General features: G+C 38.6%; 1 protein-coding gene across 4 annotated transcripts in view; it reads left to right on the forward strand.

Moving 5' to 3' along the window:
- The window catches only part of FIG4 (FIG4 phosphoinositide 5-phosphatase), a 195,033-nt gene that overhangs the window by 94,595 nt on the left and 81,199 nt on the right, over positions 1 to 19,239 (forward strand). For 3 of the 4 annotated variants that reach the window (XM_064289653.1, XM_023542888.2, XM_003404299.4), the window contains exons 5-10: positions 2,374 to 2,424; positions 7,505 to 7,653; positions 10,178 to 10,306; positions 17,038 to 17,138; positions 18,438 to 18,600; positions 19,021 to 19,118. In XM_064289653.1, coding sequence (XP_064145723.1) covers positions 2,374 to 2,424; positions 7,505 to 7,653; positions 10,178 to 10,306; positions 17,038 to 17,138; positions 18,438 to 18,600; positions 19,021 to 19,118 — 691 coding nt within the window. Of the gene's footprint in view, positions 1 to 2,373; positions 2,425 to 7,504; positions 7,654 to 8,753; positions 8,903 to 10,163; positions 10,307 to 17,037; positions 17,139 to 18,437; positions 18,601 to 19,020; positions 19,119 to 19,239 lie in introns of all 4 variants that reach the window. The other variant, XM_064289672.1, reaches the window with a different exon arrangement.

Consider the following 19,239-nt stretch of genomic DNA (forward strand, 5'->3'; position numbering starts at 1 on the left):
CTTCAACCCACTGTCCACTCCAATCCATCTCTGAAGAGTTGGCTTGGGGAATGGTTCCTGTCCTGGGCCAACAGAAGGTCTGGGGGCCATGACCACCAGGGTCCTTCCAGTCTCAGTCAGACCATTAAGTCTAGCCTTATGAGAACTTGGGGTCTGCATCCCACTGCTCTCCTGCTCCCTCAGGGGTTCTGTGTTGTGTTCCCTGTCAGGGCCATCATCGGTTGTAGCTGGGCACCATCTAGTTCTGGTCTCAGGATGATGTAGTCGCTGGTTCATGTGGCCCCTTTTATCTCTTGGGCTCGTAATCACCTTGTGTTCTTGGTGTTCTTCATTCTCCTTTGATCCAGGTGGGTTGAGACCACCTGATGCATCTTAGATGGCTGCTTGCTAGCGTTTAAGACCCCAGACACCACTCTTCAAAGTGGGATGCAGAATGTTTTCTTAATAGATTTTATTATGCCAATTGACTTAGATGTCCCCTGAAACCATGGTCCCCGGACCCCTGCCCCTGCTATGTTGGTCTTCAAAGCATTCAGTTTATTCAGAAAACTTTTTTGCTTTTGGTTTAGTCCAGTTGTGCTGACCTCCCCTGTACTGTGAAAACACGTGTATATTATAACTCAGCGGGTCCCTGAATGGCACAAATAGTTTGCTTTTGGCCACTAACCTAAAGCTTGGCTCTTCAAACACACCCAGAGATGCTGTGAAAGAAAGGCCTGGTGATCTGCTTCTGTAACAATTACAAGAAAATCTTACAGAACAGTTCTATTCTGTAGCACACGGGGTCACCATGAGTTAGAATAAACTTGGCAGCAACAGGTTTTGTTTTTTTGTTGTTTTGTTTCTGTGTATGTGCCCTGGAGAAATTCTTATACATACACTCATGCATGTATGGGGATGGTCTTGGAAGCATTGTATCTAATAGTGGAGAACTAGAAAGAACCTAATGGCCTATCAGCAGAGGGACAAATAGATAAAATGTGGCGTGCCTTAGTCATCTAGTGCTGCTGTAACACATACCAAAAGTGGATGGCTTTAACAAAGAGAAATTTATTTTCTTACAGTCCAGTAGGCTAAAAGCCCAAATTCTGGGTGTCAGCTCCAAGAGAAGGCTTTTCTCTGTTGGCTCCGGAGGAAGGTCCTTGTCATCAATCTTCGCCTGGACTAGGAGCTTCTCTGCGCAGGAACCCTGGGTCCAAAGGACGCACTCTGCTCCCAGGACTCTTTTCTTAGTGTTATGAGGCCCCCAACTCTCTGCTTGTTTCCCTTTCGTTTTATCTCTTGTAAGATAAAAGGTGGTGCAGGCCACACCCCAGGGAAACTCCCTTTACATTAGATCAGGGATGTGACCTGAGCAAGGGTGTTACATCCCACCCTAATCCTCTTTAACCACAGGCAGAGATTATGATTTATAACACATATGGAGGACAACCACATTTTATACATTTATGATTTATAACAAATGGAGGACAACCACACAGTACTGGGAATCGTGGCCTAACCAAGTTGACACATATTTTTGGGGGACACAATTCAATCCATGACATGGCGTATTTTATATGAGGTATCAAACATCAATTAAAGTTAACAAATAAAATCCATAAGTTTCAGCATGGCTAGATCTAAAAAAAAAAAAACTGAAAAAAAGCAAGTTGTAGGATAATACACAGAGTTTGAAATAATTTACATAAATATTTTGAATTCACAATGCAGTGCAGTGTATTATTGGAAGATACTTGTAAATTTTATAAAAGCGAAGAGACGCACGAGCTGGTGGGATTCACTGGAAGGCAAAACCAGTGATTGCCTCTGGAGAGAGAATTGGACTGGGGAGGTTTAAAGGGGATTTTCACTTTTTCAGTCATGTTTTAGTTATTTTGTTTGAAAAAGTTGAAGCAAATATGAAAAAGTGTAAACATTTATTAATCCTCAGTGGCAGATGCGTGGATATTTTATTCTGTACTTTCTTTTTTTGCAGTTTAAAAAAGTTTCCAAATTATAAACATGGCAACCCATAGTTTTGCTGGTTTTTCGTCCTCTTCACTTTACAACATCACAGCATTTACAAAGCACGTTGTAAAAATACAAGCAGGTTTTCTGTCTTGCCCAAAGTTAAGGGTCCCGCACACGTTGGTGCCTAACTTTCCCTCTCACTGGCGTGATCTGTAATTAGGAAATAGGTAACCCCACAAAGTCAAGGATGTCTGAAGGGATGATCGGCAGACTTAGAAACTGCTTCAGCTGAAATCTCTGCTCCAGTGATTGATTAATTCTTCAATTTTAATGAATGTATTTACAAAAGTAAATGTGTATATGTTGAACTAGGAGAAAATAGTAGTTTCGTATGAATGTAATATGCTTTTTTTTTTTTAGGTATCTACGAATATTCCAGAATGTGGACCTATCTAGCAATTTTTACTTCAGGTAAGTTAGAGCTTAGTTTTGTTCCTGTCAGTCACTTAAATTTTCACATTATTTTCCAGAGGATAAAAACAGAATCAGAGGACATAGTAGTTCTTCCTCTTTTTCTTTTTTTAAATAGCCAAATTATTTCATCTAAAAGATAAAAGTACAGGTGTTTCCTCCTCTTAAAAATCTGACATTTGAAAATCCAGATGTTAAAGGGCATTCTTTCTATAAAAATCATCTTTGTTTTAGGTATTTCATATAGTTTAAAGAAACGTTCTCATATTATAGTTTAGAATTATAAAAGATTTATACTGGGCCTCTAATATAGAGTTGTAATAGTTCCATAGCTTAATTTTCAGCTAATAATCTATAAAATGTAAAATCTAGGTAAAAGTAAATTCAAAATAGGAAGGATTATTGCAATACCAAAATATTGCTGCTGCCATTGTAAATAAATAGTTTTTCTGGAGAGGAATGTAGCATTAAATATGTATGGAAATATATCCTGAGAAAATAAATCAGTAGAGAAATATTAATCCCTATTTGTTAAGAGACATTCATAGTTTCTCTATTTATGATAGCCCAGACAGACAAATCTACCTTACTGAGGGGCAACTTAAATACCAGTGCTGAAGAATGGGCAAGTAAATTATGGCGGAGCGTCGTGGTATGGTGTTATACCACCATTAACATGACCATTATGGGGACCTGGTAGATAGAGTGTTATTGTGATAAATGGAAAATTCCATCAGCTAAAATGTCCAAAATAGAAAGTATAACACAAGTTTAATATTATAAGTAAGGGCTTGAGTCTTAAGATTGAAAGAAGGCCTAGAGGGTTTGTAAGTATCGATGTTTTATACTGAAGGGGTACTTTATGTCTTCACTGATGCGAAACTGAAGGAAGTTAATAAATTTAGCTATAGTGAAGGGTTCCTAAAGAAATGATTTTCATTTCCTCAGTTGTTTGTTGAATGCATACTTCCATTTATTTGTCTTCAGCATCTGCTTTTGGGTCTTTACTGCTTAGTTTTATGTTTACAGCACCTGTTATTACTGATGCTCGGTGGTACTGTTAGAAATGGCCTCTGCCTTTTATTTCTCAACTTCATATCCATCCCCATACGAAGTGCTGATCGAATCATTCCGTAAATAAAAATATGTAGGTTAGTTTTTGTGTCTCTTAAATACCCTTTTAAAAAGGTTACTACATGGGTAAGACTCAGCTGGAAAACAGTATTGGTTATAGGTAGATTGTTAAAAGTCAAAAAAAAAAAAAAAAAACAACTCTTAATATAGCTTTTATTCCTTTTAAAATTGAATTCCACAGATGAAACAAAAAATCAGTTTCAATCAAATTGTAAGAATAAATTAAAGAAGAAATAATAATTAAAATAACGTGTGTGTAATAAAGGGCATCTATGCAAAGCCAACAGCCAATATCACTCTAAATGGAGAGAACCTGAAAGCATTTCCCTTGAGAACGGGAACCAGACAAGGATGCCCTTTATCACCGCTCTTACTCAACATCGTGTTGGAAGTCTTAGCCAGGGCAATCAGGCTAGACAAAGAAATAAAAGGTATCCGGATTGGCAAGGAAGAAGTAAAGTTATCACTATTTGCAGATGACATGATTATATACACAGAAAACCCTAAGGAATCCTCCAGAAAACTACTGAAACTAATAGAAGAGTTTGGCAGAGTCTCAGGTTATAAAATAAACATACAAAAATCACTTGGATTCCTCTACATCAACAAAAAGAACACCGAAGAGGAAATAACCAAATCAATACCATTCACAGTAGCCCCCAAGAAGATAAGATACTTAGGAATAAATCTTACCAAGGATGTAAAAGACCTATACAAAGAAAACTACAAAGCTCTACTACAAGAAATTCAAAAGGACATACTTAAGTGGAAAAACATACCTTGCTCATGGATAGGAAGACTTAACATAGTAAAAACGTCTATTCTACCAAAAGCCATCTATACATTTAACGCACTTCCGATCCAAATTCCAATGTCATATTTTAAGGGGATAGAGAAACAAATCACCAATTTCATATGGAAGGGAAAGAAGCCCCGGATAAGCAAAGCACTACTGAAAAAGAAGAAGAAAGTGGGAGGCCTCACCTTACCTGACTTCGGAACCTATTATACAGCCACAGTAGTCAAAACAGCCTGGTATTGGTACAACAACAGACACATAGACCAATGGAACAGAATTGAGAACCCAGACATAGATCCATCCACGTATGAGCAGCTGATATTTGACAAAGGACCAGTGTCAATTAACTGGGGAAAAGACAGCCTTTTTAACAAATGGTGCTGGCATAACTGGATATCCATTTGCAAAAAAATGAAACAGGACCCATACCTCACACCATGCACAAAAACTAACTCCAAGTGGATCAAAGACCTAAACATAAAGACTAAAACGATAAAGATCATGGAAGAAAAAATTGGGACAACCCTAGGAGCCCTAATACAAGGTATAAACAGAATACAAAACATTACCAAAAATGATGAAGAGAAACCCGATAACTGGGAGCTCCTAAAAATCAAACACCTATGCTCATCTAAAGACTTCTCCAAAAGAGTAAAAAGACCACCTACAGACTGGGAAAGAATTTTCAGCTATGACATCTCAGACCAGCGCCTGATCTCTAAAATCTACATGATTCTGTCAAAATTCAACCACAAAAAGACAAACAACCCAATCAAGAAGTGGGCAAAGGATATGAACACGCACTTCACTAAAGAAGATATTCAGGCAGCTAACAGATACATGAGAAAATGCTCTCGATCATTAGCCATTAGAGAAATGCAAATTCAAACTACGATGAGATTTCATCTCACACCAGCAAGGCTGGCATTAATCCAAAAAACACAAAATAATAAATGTTGGAGAGGCTGCGGAGAGATTGGAAATCTCATACACTGCTGGTGGGAATGTAAAATGGTACAACCACTTTGGAAATCTATCTGGCGTTATCTTAAACAGTTAGAAATAGAACTACCATACAACCCAGAAATCCCACTCCTGGGAATATACCCTAGAGATACAAGAGCCTTCATACAAACAGATATATGCACACCCATGTTTATTGCAGCTCTGTTTACAATAGCAAAAAGTTGGAAGCAACCAAGGTGTCCATCAACGGATGAATGGGTAAATAAATTGTGGTATATTCACACAATGGAATACTACGCATCGATAAAGAACAGTGACGAATCTGTGAAACATTTCATAACATGGAGGAACCTGGAAGGCATTATGCTGAGCGAAATGAGTCAGAGGCAAAAGGACAAATATTGTATAAGACCACTATTATAAGATCTTGAGAAATAGTAAACCTGAGAAGAACACATACTTTTGTGGTTACGAGGGGGGGAGGGAGGGAGGGTGGGAGAGGGTTTTTTTATTGATTAATCAGTAGATAAGAACTGCTTTAGGTGAAGGGAAAGACAACACTCAATACATGGAAGGTCAGCTCAATTGGACTGGACCAAAAGCAAAGAAGTTTCCGGGATAAAATGAATGCTTCAAAGGTCAGCGGAGCAAGCGCGGGGGTCTGGGGAACATGGTTTGCGGGGACTTCTAAGTCAATTGGCAAAATAATTCTATTATGAAATCATTCTGCATCCCACTTTGAAATGTGGCCTCTGGGGTCTTAAATGCTAACAAGCGGCCATCTAAGATGCATCAATTGGTCTCAACCCACCTGGAGCAAAGGAAAATGAAGAACACCAAGGCTACACGACAGCTAAGAGCCCAAGAGACAGAAAGGGCCACATGAACCAGAGACCTACATCATCCTGAGACCAGAAGAACTAGTTGGTGCCCGGCCACAATCGATGACTGCCCTGACAGGGAGGACAGCAGAGGACCCCTGAGGGAACAGGAGATCAGTGGGATGCAGACCCCAAATTCTCATAAAAAGACCAAACTTAATGGTCTGACAGAGACTGGAGGAATCCCGGCGGCCATGCTCCCCAGACCTTCAGTTGACACAGGACAGGAACCATCCCCGAAGACAACTCATCAGACATGAAAGGGACTGGTCAGCGGGTGGGAGAGAGACGCTGATGAAGAGTGAGCTAATTATATCAGGTGGACACTTGAGATTGTGTTGGCAACTCTTGTCTGGCGGGGGGATGGGAGGATAGAGAGAGAGGGAAGCCGGCAAAATTGTCAGGAAAGGAGAGACTGAAAGGCCTGACTCAAGAGGGGGAGAGCAAGTGGGAGTAGGGAGTGAGATGTATGTAAACTTATATGTGACAGACTGATTGGATTTGTAAACGTTCACTTGAAGCTTAATAAAAGTTATATTAAAAAAAAAATAACGTGTGTGATTCTCCAGGAAGAATTATAACTGTCGTCTTTAAAATATGCCTAAAATACTTCAAAAACAAATTTCCATGTATACTGAAGAATTCTAGTACTTTCTGAAATTTTGTGCCAATAATATATAGCTAGAGCTGCATATAAAAAGATTATCGATTATGTGAAATCGGAATTACAAAGGGTTTCTTTTGGCCTAAAAGATCAAATTTTATTTGCAGAGAGACCATGGTAGTTTTTTGAATGGCCGTTACTCTCCTAAAACATGTTTCTCTGAAATGACTTGAGTTATTTGCTTATTTCTGGTTTATCACAAAGTCAGTTGTGATACCCTCGTTAATAGTTAATAGAATTATTTTTTGTTCATGGCAAGCTAGAGTACAGAACCATGCATTCTTACAGTGGATATTGTAGTACTTACAGATCCCCCATTCAGATACCTAGGAGAGTGTGTCTCCTTTGTACCAGGCAATGAACTTAGATTGACTTCAAAGTGAAGCAAGAAATGCACATTGTACAGATCAGTGAATGTATTTCTAGTGATACAAATGCTTAAGCTATGCAATAAGTTTTTCTGTTTCCACTTACGCTCATTTTTTGCTATGTTTTATAGTCCTTATTTGAACAACATCACTTCCAAGTAAAGCAACAAGTGCTAGTAATTTAGCTCACAAATTTTAATTCCATATGGGAGCCAAGACTGAAATATGCTGTGCTTGTATAATTCTGAAGTTTCAATTCTCTTCTCAGTTACAGCTATGATTTGTCCCACTCTCTTCAGTATAACCTCACTGTCTTGCGAATGCCCCTGGAGATGTTAAAGTCAGAAACGACCCAGGCTCGCCAGGAGAGCTTTGACATCTTTGAAGATGAAGGATTAATTACACAGGGTGGAAGCGGTAGGTAGTTTTCAGCATATTAATGTATGTTAATGTGGTATCTATGAAGTGGCTTCTTATTAAATTCACTTACATTTTCCTCATATTTCTCCATCCCTCCTTGCTCTTTGCCTTTACATGGAGTTTCTGATACATGAACTTGACCAATTCATTTTTATAGACATCATTAATCATCATGTGATTTCATTCGTTGGCTAGCTAGAAAATTCTGTGCTGACATATTCTAGCAATTATTCATGCACTTTTTATGGAATACATGTAGGTCAAGACTTTTGGAGAAATTTAAATAAAGAATTGTTTTTTGAACACTAAAGAATACGCACCACTTTATTTTCTTTCATAGAGACCAGTTCAGTATGGACTGTTTTGGAAGAAAGCTGCCATTGATTGTCTATTGTGTGCTAGACACTTACATAGAATATTTCTAATTTTCACTAAAACTCTGCTCAGTAGATATAATGCCAGTTTTTTAGAAATAAAGACTCAGCAGGAAACTGAAGCCTGGAGATTAAATACCCTGCCCAGGGTCACATGGCTAGTGTCCAGAAGAGCCAGTGTAGCAAGTAGGAGACTGTTGTTCCTTTGGTAGTTCCAGCTGACCCACTGGCCTCTCCTGGACTCTGCTTCTATCAGGACCACTGTAGGATCACTGCGGGACCAGTGTGTAACTAGTTCAGGTGACCCCGGGATGCTAGACTAACCAATCACAGAACAGAATCAGCACCTTTACCCCTGGATTACTGGGTTGATCTAGAACTTTAAAGCCAGAGGCATTGCTAATGAGAATGTTGTGAGGGAAAATTTTCAAACTTAAAGTTAAGGCAGTTTAATGGAATTGGACTGACTATGAAAATATAATAAGCCAGGAGTGTCTTTGGGTGCCTTCCTCTATGCAGCTTAAATGAGAGTGATGTATATGTGTGTACAAAGGTAGACTCCAAATGTAAAGTACCCCCAGAAAGTTTGTCCTTGCCTTGCAGGACTCCCAAGGAGAAGCTGTAATCTATTAGCACTGCCAAAGGCTCTGGTCCACGCAAAGACAGCTGAGGTTGTTACTTAAACTGAGTGTCATCCCTGGTATTGCCCTTGACTCTTGTTAGTTTATTTGATTGAATGTCACTGGAGTTAAGACCAAACCCAGTGTGGCTCCTCCAATGCATCATCTAGGCCACATAAATTTGCCCTGGATCAGACACCTCAATTGTAACCCATACCGCTGGAGACAAGTGGAAGACAAAATAACGTGTACGTGAGTATTTGCATGCACCACTTCTGAATATCACACGTAGTGATGTTAAAGCCAAAAGTATCACCAAATTTGTGTTACATCTCATCCAAAATCTGGATCTGAGTATTTGTTCTGGTATCTGAATTGAACCTGTGAAGCCACTTAATATTTTTGTGGTTGTTATCTTTAGAGCAAGTCTACTTGATAAATATGAATGATAGGGAGAGACTGATAGGAAACAGGCAGTGACAGTAGAAGGTGTGAGAGTAGGTAGAAAAGGAAAATAATACCTTTTTTTTAAAGCCTCTACTATGTGTCAGGCAGTGTAGTAGGCATTTCACATGTATTTTTTAGTCTGAGCAGTGTCTGTGAGGTGAGTAGTAGTATCATTTTACAGTTGAGAAAACGAAGGTTCAGAAATATTAAGTGCAAAGACAGGAGCTAGTAAGTGCAAAGACAGGACTCCAACTCATGTTTGTATTATTCATGCTTTTATGCAGCATACTAAGAGGGCAGAGAAGGTTTAGGGTTTATGACTCAAGCAAAAGTATATTTATCGTAGTATATAAATACTCTTAACAGAACACGATGTTGATTGCCTGCTATCCAGAACTGTCACAATTATTTAAGCCATTGCCTTATAAAAACAAATATGCTTATTTTAGACTTCATACAAGTTCAGTAAAACTCATTTTTTAATAAACTCATCTGTGTGTGCTGAAATCATGTTTGATGAAATTAATACCTTGTGTAGCAAAATCCTAGTATGATAATAGCCACTTATGAAAGAGTTAGTAGTGCGCCAGGCATGCTCTACTAAGCACTTATGTGCATTCTGAACTCATTTCAGCCTTGCAACAACCACTTGAAATAAGTACAGTTGAGGAAACAGAGGTACAGAGATAGCACGTAACACTCTTGAGCATGCCATCACTCTGCTGATGAGAGGCTGAGGCAGAGTTTGGACCCAGGCACTCCGACTCCAGAGCTGTGTTCTCAACCACTGCTCTGTGTCTTTCAGGTTTACTAATATGTTTGTTCATGTGTTCTTAATGTCCCATTGTTTTCTCTTTTAAGTTAAAAACTCTCACAAGTCAGAAAATGTGCTTATTCTCTGACTTTGTGCAGAATCAGTGCCGTGTTCTGGATGAGGATATCAATGATACCTCCTAAAAATGGCAGTGTTGTAAATTAGGCATCATATTTTGAAGTTAAAAGCTGAAGTTTAAGAACTTAAAAATGACTTGAATTTCAACTAATTGCCTTATATTTCTGATACTAGCTTTTATTTTTCAGGTGTATTTGGGATCTGTAGTGAGCCTTACATGAAGTATGTGTGGAATGGTGAACTTCTGGAAATAATTAAAAATACTGTGCATCGTGACTGGCTGTTGTATATTATTCATGGGTTTTGTGGGCAATCAAGTATCCTTTTTTAAAAACAACTAAGATATATATTATATATTATTAAATGTATGCTGTTTACCAATTTATAGATAGTTATATATGAATTAAATCCAGAACCCAGTGGCGTCAAGTCAATTCCGACTCATAGCGACCCTATAGGACAAAGTAGAACTGCCCCATAGAGTTTCCAAGGAGCACCTGGCGGATTCAAACTGCCGACCCTTTTGTTAGCAGCTGTAGAATTAGAAGATTATAATTATTAATGTATGCACCTCAACAGGAAAATTTACCCATATCCCCTTGTCTTAGTTATCTAGTGCTGCTGTAACAGAAATAACATAAATGGGTGGATTTAACAAACAGAAATTTATTTTCTTACAGTTTAGGAGGCTAGAAGTACGAATTCAGGGTACTAGCTCTAGGGGGAAGGCTTTCTCTGTCAGCTCTGGAGGACGGTCCTTGTCTCAGAGCATCTGCTCCTGAGCCATCTTCAAGTGGCTTGGCATCTCTCCACCCCCCCAACCCCAATCCCTGCTTCTTTCACTTGCTTGTTTAATCTTCTTTATATCTCAAAAGAGTAATTTTAGACACACCCTACACTAATCCTGCCTCATTAACATAACAAAGACAACTCATTCCCAGATGGAATTATAACCACACGCACTGAGGTTAGAATTTACAACACATATTTTTGGGGGACACAATTCAGTCCATAACACCCATGTAATGGAAATACAAAGAGGAATGCAGACTACCTGAACAGACCTGTTAATGTACACAGAAAGATCAAGGAAGAAAATGCTGTGTGCACAGGAATTGAGAGAAAGGGCAGAATCACTGACAGGTCGGGAGGATGGGGCAGGGTCATGGGAAAAGTGGAACTTGGGCCCTAAACAAAGGCCAGGTCTTAGAGCAGGAGCAGGGAAAGGTAACATGGGGCAGGAAACACCATGAATGTAAAAGTAGAAAAGTATACGGGAGTGTTCTCGTGGGTTGCACATAAAACTCCTGGGATGTACAATGCAGCAGGAAAGAGATTAACAGGTGGGAATCAGAATGCCAATCAACAGATCGCCTATGTGGTCGGGCTAAGGACTTTGAATTTGGTGCTAAAATAATCATAAACATTTTAAAGTATTTGCTCGGGAGGCTGACATGTGCAAAATAGTATTTAGGAAGCTTGAGTTGACAGCTGTTTTTAAACTGGACTAAGTTAAATGATACTAGAAGGCCTGGATTTGAACGGGCGTAACAGATTAAGTTTTTTTTTTAACAGATTAAGTAGAGGTAGTGTTAAGGAGCCCTGGCCATGCAACTGGTTAGGCACTCAGCTGGTAACCAAAAGGTCGGTGGTTCAGACCCATTCAGTGGCTCCTGGGGAGAAAGACCTGGTGATCTGCTCCTGTAAAGATTACAGGCAGGGAAACGCTGTGGGGCTAGTCTGTCACATGAAGTCACTGTGAGTCGGTATCTACTCTATTGCATACTACAACAGTGTTAAGCATTAAGGTGATGAGTTCAATTTTATAATTTTTTTTTTCTTTCACTGGCTCGTCTTCCATTTAATTTCTAGCTATGTTGAAAACCTTCCCAGAAGGTGCTATTATGTTATGAGGTTTAGGAATACGGTGCATACTTTCTAGAAGTGGTGATTCGGCTTCTCTGATCACTTTTTGAGATCCAGTAGTGCATTTGTGCACTCAGTATGTTTCCCAATTGATATTCTTCCTTGTGTCTTAGGCTTTTGAAGGACCTGTAGTGAAAACTTTAAAGGAAGGGTTGTTTTAAGACCATTTAGTGAGTGAATGTGACTAACCATTATTATGCTTTCTTATGCCAGAACATTTGGAAGGAGTGGGATCAAGGGGCACAGCTGGAGAGGTTAGCTTTGAAGAGGGGCAATGGTGCCTGCTTTGTGGCAAGTGAAGGAGAGGAGTGTCTAGATGAAGACAGAGAAATTTTGAATGAAGATGATTGAGGTTATGTGCTGCACTTGAAAATCAGGCTCATTATATAGGCAGTCCCCGAATTACAAAGGAGTTTCGTTCCTAAGTCTGTCTTTAAGTCAAATTTGTACGAAAGTCAAAAGTTAGGTACAGTTCATATCTAAATGTCAGTCAAATGTTTGTCTTAGTATATAGTATATAATGTACCTTTCTATGCATAAAAACATTAAAGAAACACTTTCAGATACACAAAATCATCTTTAACATAATATATAGTAATAATAATAATGTTTTGATGCACATCACAAAATAGCACCCATTTCTTTTTACAAACCATCGTATATACCTCGAATTTTTAATATAATAGGGCTTATGGGGATTGGCTCGTAACTGCCTGTAATCATTTTCGGCGAGTGAGTGGGATCATCTACTTTGGTCATTCACTGAATGATAATGAGATTTGGCCCTAGATTACTTTTGTTTGTTTCCAAAAGTAATATCTACCGGGAAGAACAAAGGTTTTCACTACCAAGGACACAAAAAGAATGTGCCGCAGTTGCTAAAAGCAGTTCCTAAAAGGTAATTCTAAACTGTTTTATAGTTCCAGAGCTAGCTCAAAAAAACCAAACCCATTGCCATCGAGTCAAGACTCATAGGGACCCTACAGGACAGGGTAGAACTGCCCCATAGGCTTTCCAAGGAATGCCTGGTAGATTCAAACTGCCAGTCTTTTGGTTAGCAGCCATTGTTCTTAACCACTACGTCACCAGGGTTTCCAGAGCTATTTCAGGGCCTGGCATATCTTAAGCACAATAAATGTTTGTTTTTTAAATAGTGAACAGCATCATAGATTATCATTTTAAAGCTCATTAGTTTAAATAATTTTAAAGCTCATTAGTTTAAATAATGAATCTGGTCTCATTATCAAGAATCTAATGAATTCTGGAAGTCTATATGATAATACCCCCACGCACCTGTCATTTTATCGTCCTGTGGGGTGCTTGTGTGTCACTGTGATGCTGGAAGCTATGCCACCGGTATTCAAATACCAGGAGGGTCACCCATGGCAGACAGGTTTCAGCTGAGCTTCCGGACTAAGACAGACTAGGAAGAAGGACCTGGAGGTCTACTTCTGAAAAGAATTAGCCAGTGAAAAGCTTATGAATAACAGCAGAACATTGTCTGATTTAGTGCCGGAAGAGGAGCCCCTCAGCTTGGAAGGCACTCAAAATACAACTGGGGGATAACTACCTCCTCAAAGTAGAGTCAACCTCAATGATGTGGATGGAGTCAAGCTTTGGAGACCTTCGTTTGCTGATGTGGCACAACTCAAAACGAGAAGAAACAGCTGCAAACATCCATTAATAATCGGAACCTGAAATGCATGAAGTATGAATCTAGGAAAATTGGAAATCATCAGAAATGAAATGGAATGCATAAAGATTGATATCCTAGTCATTAGTGAGCTGAAATTGACTGGTATTGGTCATTTTGAATCGGACAACCATATGGTCTACTATGCCAAGAATGACGAAGAGGAATGGTGTTGCATTCATCTTTAAAAAGAACATTTCAAGATCTATCCTGAAGTACAATGCTGTCAGTGATAGGATAATATCCATACGCCTACAAGGAAGGCCAGTTAATACGACTATTATTCAAATTTTACGCATCAACCGCTAAGGGCAAAGATGAAGAAATTGACGATTTTTACCAACTCCTGCAGTCTGAAATTGATCGAACATGCAACTTTGGAATGCAAAAGTTGGAAACAAAGAGGATTGGTATGTGGAAAATATGGCCTTGGTGATAGAAACCATGGTGGAGATTGCATGATAGAATTTTGCAAGACAAACGACTTCTTCATTGCAGATACCTTTTTTCATCAATATAAACAGTGTACATACATGGATCTCACCAGAGGGAATGCACAGGAATCAAATCAACTACATCTGTGGAGAGAAATGATGGAAAAGCTCAATATCATCAGTCAGAACAAGGCCAGGGGCAACTGTGAATCAGACCATCAATTACTCATACGCAAGTTTAAGCTGAAACTCAAGAAAATAAGAACAAGTCCACGAGAACCAAAGTATGACTTTGAGTATATTCCACCTGAGTTTAGAGACTATCTGAATAGATTTGACACTTTGAACCCTAATGACTGAAAACCAGACAAGCTATGGAATAACATCAAGGACATCATACATGAAGAAAGCAAGAAGAGGCCATTAAAAAGACAAGAGAGGAAAAAAAAAGACATAAGTGGATATCAGAAGAGACCCTGAAACTTGCTCTTGAACATTGAATAGCTAAAGCAAAAGGAAAAAAGTGATAATGTAAAAGACCTAAACAGAGGATTTCAAAGGGCAGCTCTAGAAGACAAAGTATTAGGATGACATGTACAAATACCTGGAGACAGAAAACCGAAAGGGAAGAACATGCTCAGCATTTCTTAAGCTGAAAGAACTGAAGAAAAAATTCAAGCCTTGGGTTGCATTACTGAAGGATTCTATTGGAAAAATACTGAATGACGCAGAAAGCACCAAAAGAAGACGGAAGGAGTACACAGAGTCACTATATCAAAAGGAATTGGTCAGTGTTGAACTATTTCAGGAGGTAACATATGATCAGGAACCAATGGTACTGAAAGAAGAAGTCCAAGCTGCACGGAAGGCATTGGTGAAAAACAAGGCTGTGGGAATTGATGGAATACCACCTGAGATGTTTCAACAAATGGATGCAGCACTGGACATGCTCACTTGTCTGTTCCAAGCTACCCAGCCAATCCACTGGAAGAGATCCATATTTTGCCTATTCCTGAGAAAGGTGATCCAACTGAATACAGAAAATATCCAACAATATCATTAATATCACATGCATTCAAAATTTTGCTGAAAATCGTTCAAGAGCAGCTGCAGCAGTATATTGACAGGGAACTACCAGAAATTCAAGCTGGATTTAGAAGAGTACGTGGAACCAGGGATGTCATTTCTGGTGTCAGATGGATCCTGGCTCAAAGCAGAGAATACCAGGAAGATGTTTACCTGTGTTTTATTGACTATGCAAAGGCATTTGACTGTGTAGATCATAACAAATTATGGATAACATTGCAGAGAATGGGAATTCTGGAACACTTAATTGTGCTCATGAGGAATCTGTACATGGATCAAGAGGCAATCGTTCGAACAGAACGAAGGGATACTGCATGGTTTGAAGTCAGGAAAGGTGTGCGTGAGGGTTGTATCCTTTCACCATACCTATTCAATCTGTATCCTGAGCAAATAATCTTAGAAGCTGGACTATATAAAGAGAATGGGGCATCAGGATTGGAGGAAGACTCTTTAACAACCTACATTATGCAGATGACACAACCTTGCTTGCTGAAAGTGAAGAGGACTTGAAGCACTTACTAATGAAGATCAAAGACCACAGCCTTCAGGATGGATCACACCTCAACATAAAGAAAACAAAAATCCTCACAACTGGACCAATAAACAATATCATGATGAACGGAGAACAGATTGAAGTTGTCAGGAATTTTGTTTTACTTGAATCTAGAATCAATACCCATGGAATTAGCAGTCAGGAAATCAAAAGACACGTTGCATTGGGCAAATCAGCTGCAAGAGATCTCTTGAAAGTGTTGAAAAGCAAAGATGTCACCTTAAGGACTAAGGTGTGTCTGATCCAAGCTGTGGTGTTTTCAGTCTCCTCCTATGCATGTGAAAGCTGGACAATGAATAAGGAAGGCTGAAGAAGAATTGACGCCTTTGAATTGTGGTGTTGGCGAAGAATATTGAATATACCATGGACTGCCAAAAGAACAAATAAATCTGTCTTGGAAGAAGTACAACCAGAATGCTCCTTAGAAACAAGGATGGTGAGACTACGTCTCACATACTTTGGACATGCTATCAGGAGGGATCAATCCTGGAGAAGGACATCATGCTTGGTAAAGCAGAGGGTCAGTGAAAAAGAGGAAGACTTTCAGCGAGATGGATTGACACAGTGGCTTCACAATGGGCTCAAGCATAACAATTGTGAGGATGGCACAGGACCGGACAGTGTTTCGTTCAGTTGTGCATAGGGTCGCTATGAGTTGAAACCGACTTGACGGCACCTGACAACAACGTATGATGATAAAAGTCATTCCTATTTAGTGAACATTTAGTGTAGCCAGCAGCAGGAGTTTTACATACATTATTTCATTTAGTCCTAATAAAGTATTATTTTATTATTGTTTATGCAATTTTACAAAAGATGAAACTGAAGACCTGAAAGTTAAATGTGGTAACATAGCTAGTAAGCTGCATGTTGGTCAGGAAGTTCACAATAGTTCACTCAGTGTTAAGGTTTTGCAGTTTGTACTGCTTTTACCATATTATACTCATTTTAGTCCCTCAAAATTATATATTGCTTCATAATGTAAATTTTCCATTAAATAATATATACCCTCTTTGAGAGCTTTATGATCTCTGAAACTAAGAAACGATTAGTTGAACCTGTTCACATCCTTTATTTGGGTATAAGGAAGTACCAGGTTTTCTCTGGGCTAGTTACCCTACACCTGGTCACTATTTCCTCTGAAATTCGTGGAAACCATTCCTTAAGCAGGGTTGATTTTTGCCCTCATACCTGCACAATTCTGAAGAACATCTAGAACCAGTTCTGTTCCATTCTTGGATGGAGCTTTAGTTGTTTTTTAGCCTATAGGACAAGTCATATTTAAATATGCTCTTAAGGTGTAACGGTCTGGTGTGACAATCATGAATGCTAAATCACTTTAACTTGATTTCTAAGAGCTGTTGATCTATGGACGACCAGTGTATGTCACCCTAATAGCTAGAAGATCCAGTAAGTTTGCTGGGACCCGTTTTCTAAAGAGAGGCGCAAACTGTGAGGTAAGATGAAAAACAGCAGCGCTGCTGGCATTTTATCCTTTAACATCAGCTTTGCTGACATAGATGAAGCAAAGTGGAATTTTAAAAAGTGGAATTTCTTAATTTTGGGCATTATCAAGAGAATAATTAATTCTCTGGGGTATCTGAAACTTGTGAGAAATATGACTAATATACAGATGTTCTGAAAAATCAGCTGTCTTAAAGAGTTACGCAATGCCGTAGGGAATTATGGAATGCCTAATGTTTTGGAGGATGAGCTGTCTCTGTAATATATGGAAAAATATAGTACATTTTTAATGTGGGGATGAAAATAGCAAACCATCTCCACCCAAGGAATAAGTGGAGCTCAGCGCTCATTGGTAGCACACCTTTGACGAGAAGACTAAGTAGAGCAAAGCATTGGAAACCTTTTGCCCTTTTCCCCCTTCTTTAGCTCATCTCAAGACAGACTCCTTATTCTTCTATTCACTACTAAAAAAATAACGACAAAAATTCACCTACTCTGCCATCAGTCACATAATCTCTTTTGAGTGCCCTGACTCTATTTGCGATAGGCAACTTGAGTCTTAAGTAGATGTGTGATCAAGTACACAGAATGAATGAGATTTTGATCCTGGCTTAAAATAGTGAAATTGTTCTTTAAACTTGTATCAACAATGAAAATAGTTATAATTGGTACTTCAAGAAAATATCAGAACTTTGCAGCTATGTTATTACTTTTGAATATTCAGAAAATAATCAAACAGAAGCGTTATTAATGACCGTGACACTATGCTTTCTCATATCCTTATATACTTTTATAAGTAAAGTTACTTCAAGCCCCCCGACCCCTTTTTTTTCTCCTGTCCATCGGGCATTTATTTGAGTCTTATTTTTTATCCTTTCATTTCTCCTTGGTCTTCAGAATTGAATTTTGATATTCTCCTGGTCTTCCTGACTTCCTGTATAATTTCGTGTGTTTGTATTTCTTTTCTTTCCCTCCCCACCATTTATATCACTGTTCTCTTGTATTATTTGTACAAATAATACCACTTGTATTATTAGCTAGCCCATTCTCTGCTATTTTTAATTGCCTTTCTTTATTGCATTTTATTGGTTTTGCTTTATTTATGTGTACACTGAATGTTGATCAACATTTACCTCTTTCAAGGCATTCTAAGGGTAGGAATTAGAGTTTCATTGTGTACTTGAATTTTTTTCTATTAACGATTCTAAAAACAAAAACCCATTGTCATCCAGTGGATTCCAACTCATAACAACCCTATGAAATAGTAACTTTAAATGCATGTTTCTTTCCAGGGTGATGTTGCAAATGAAGTGGAGACTGAGCAAATACTCTGTGACGCTTCTGTGATGTCTTTTACTGCAGGAAGCTATTCTTCTTACGTACAAGTTAGAGGATCAGTTCCTTTATACTGGTCTCAGGACATTTCAACCATGATGCCTAAACCTCCTATTACTTGTACGTGGAACAGTCTTTTTAATAGTAACTCTTCTTTACCCAACATTAGAGATAATGAACTATTGTCACAGAAATCTCATAAATGATTAGGTTTTGTTGAGTTTTTAGTATCGGAAATAGATAATTTAGAAGAACTTCTTTTATTTTTATGCAATAATGTTAGATTTTTTTCTTTAATTTTGACTGTTAGGAAATTATTTGTATTTCACGGCAGAAATGTAAGAATCATTCAGATTCAAAAATATGTGATAAATGAGTGTCTGATGAGCCCCTTGAGAGGGATTTGGGAAGTGAAACTGTTTGAAGATTAGCTAAATTGTATTTCTTTAAACATCAAACAAACAAAACTGCCAACACTCCTTTTGTTCCTGCTTTCTAATTTTCATTGTGGTATTTACTCATCCTTTTTTTCCTCCTCAGTGGACCAGGCAGATCCATATGCACATGTGGCCGCCCTTCACTTTGACCAGATGCTTCAGAGGTTTGGCTCTCCTATCATCATCTTGAATTTAGTGAAGGTGTGATGTACTTTGGTTATGAAATTCAAACACCCTGGGCAACCTTTTTCCTCAGCACTAACTGAAAGGTTGGCAGTTCGAATCTACCAAGTAGCTCTGCGGGAGAAAGATCTGGTGATCT

Source organism: Loxodonta africana, chromosome 1 (assembly GCF_030014295.1).
Source record: "Loxodonta africana isolate mLoxAfr1 chromosome 1, mLoxAfr1.hap2, whole genome shotgun sequence".
In the NCBI taxonomy this organism is placed as follows: domain Eukaryota; kingdom Metazoa; phylum Chordata; class Mammalia; order Proboscidea; family Elephantidae; genus Loxodonta; species Loxodonta africana.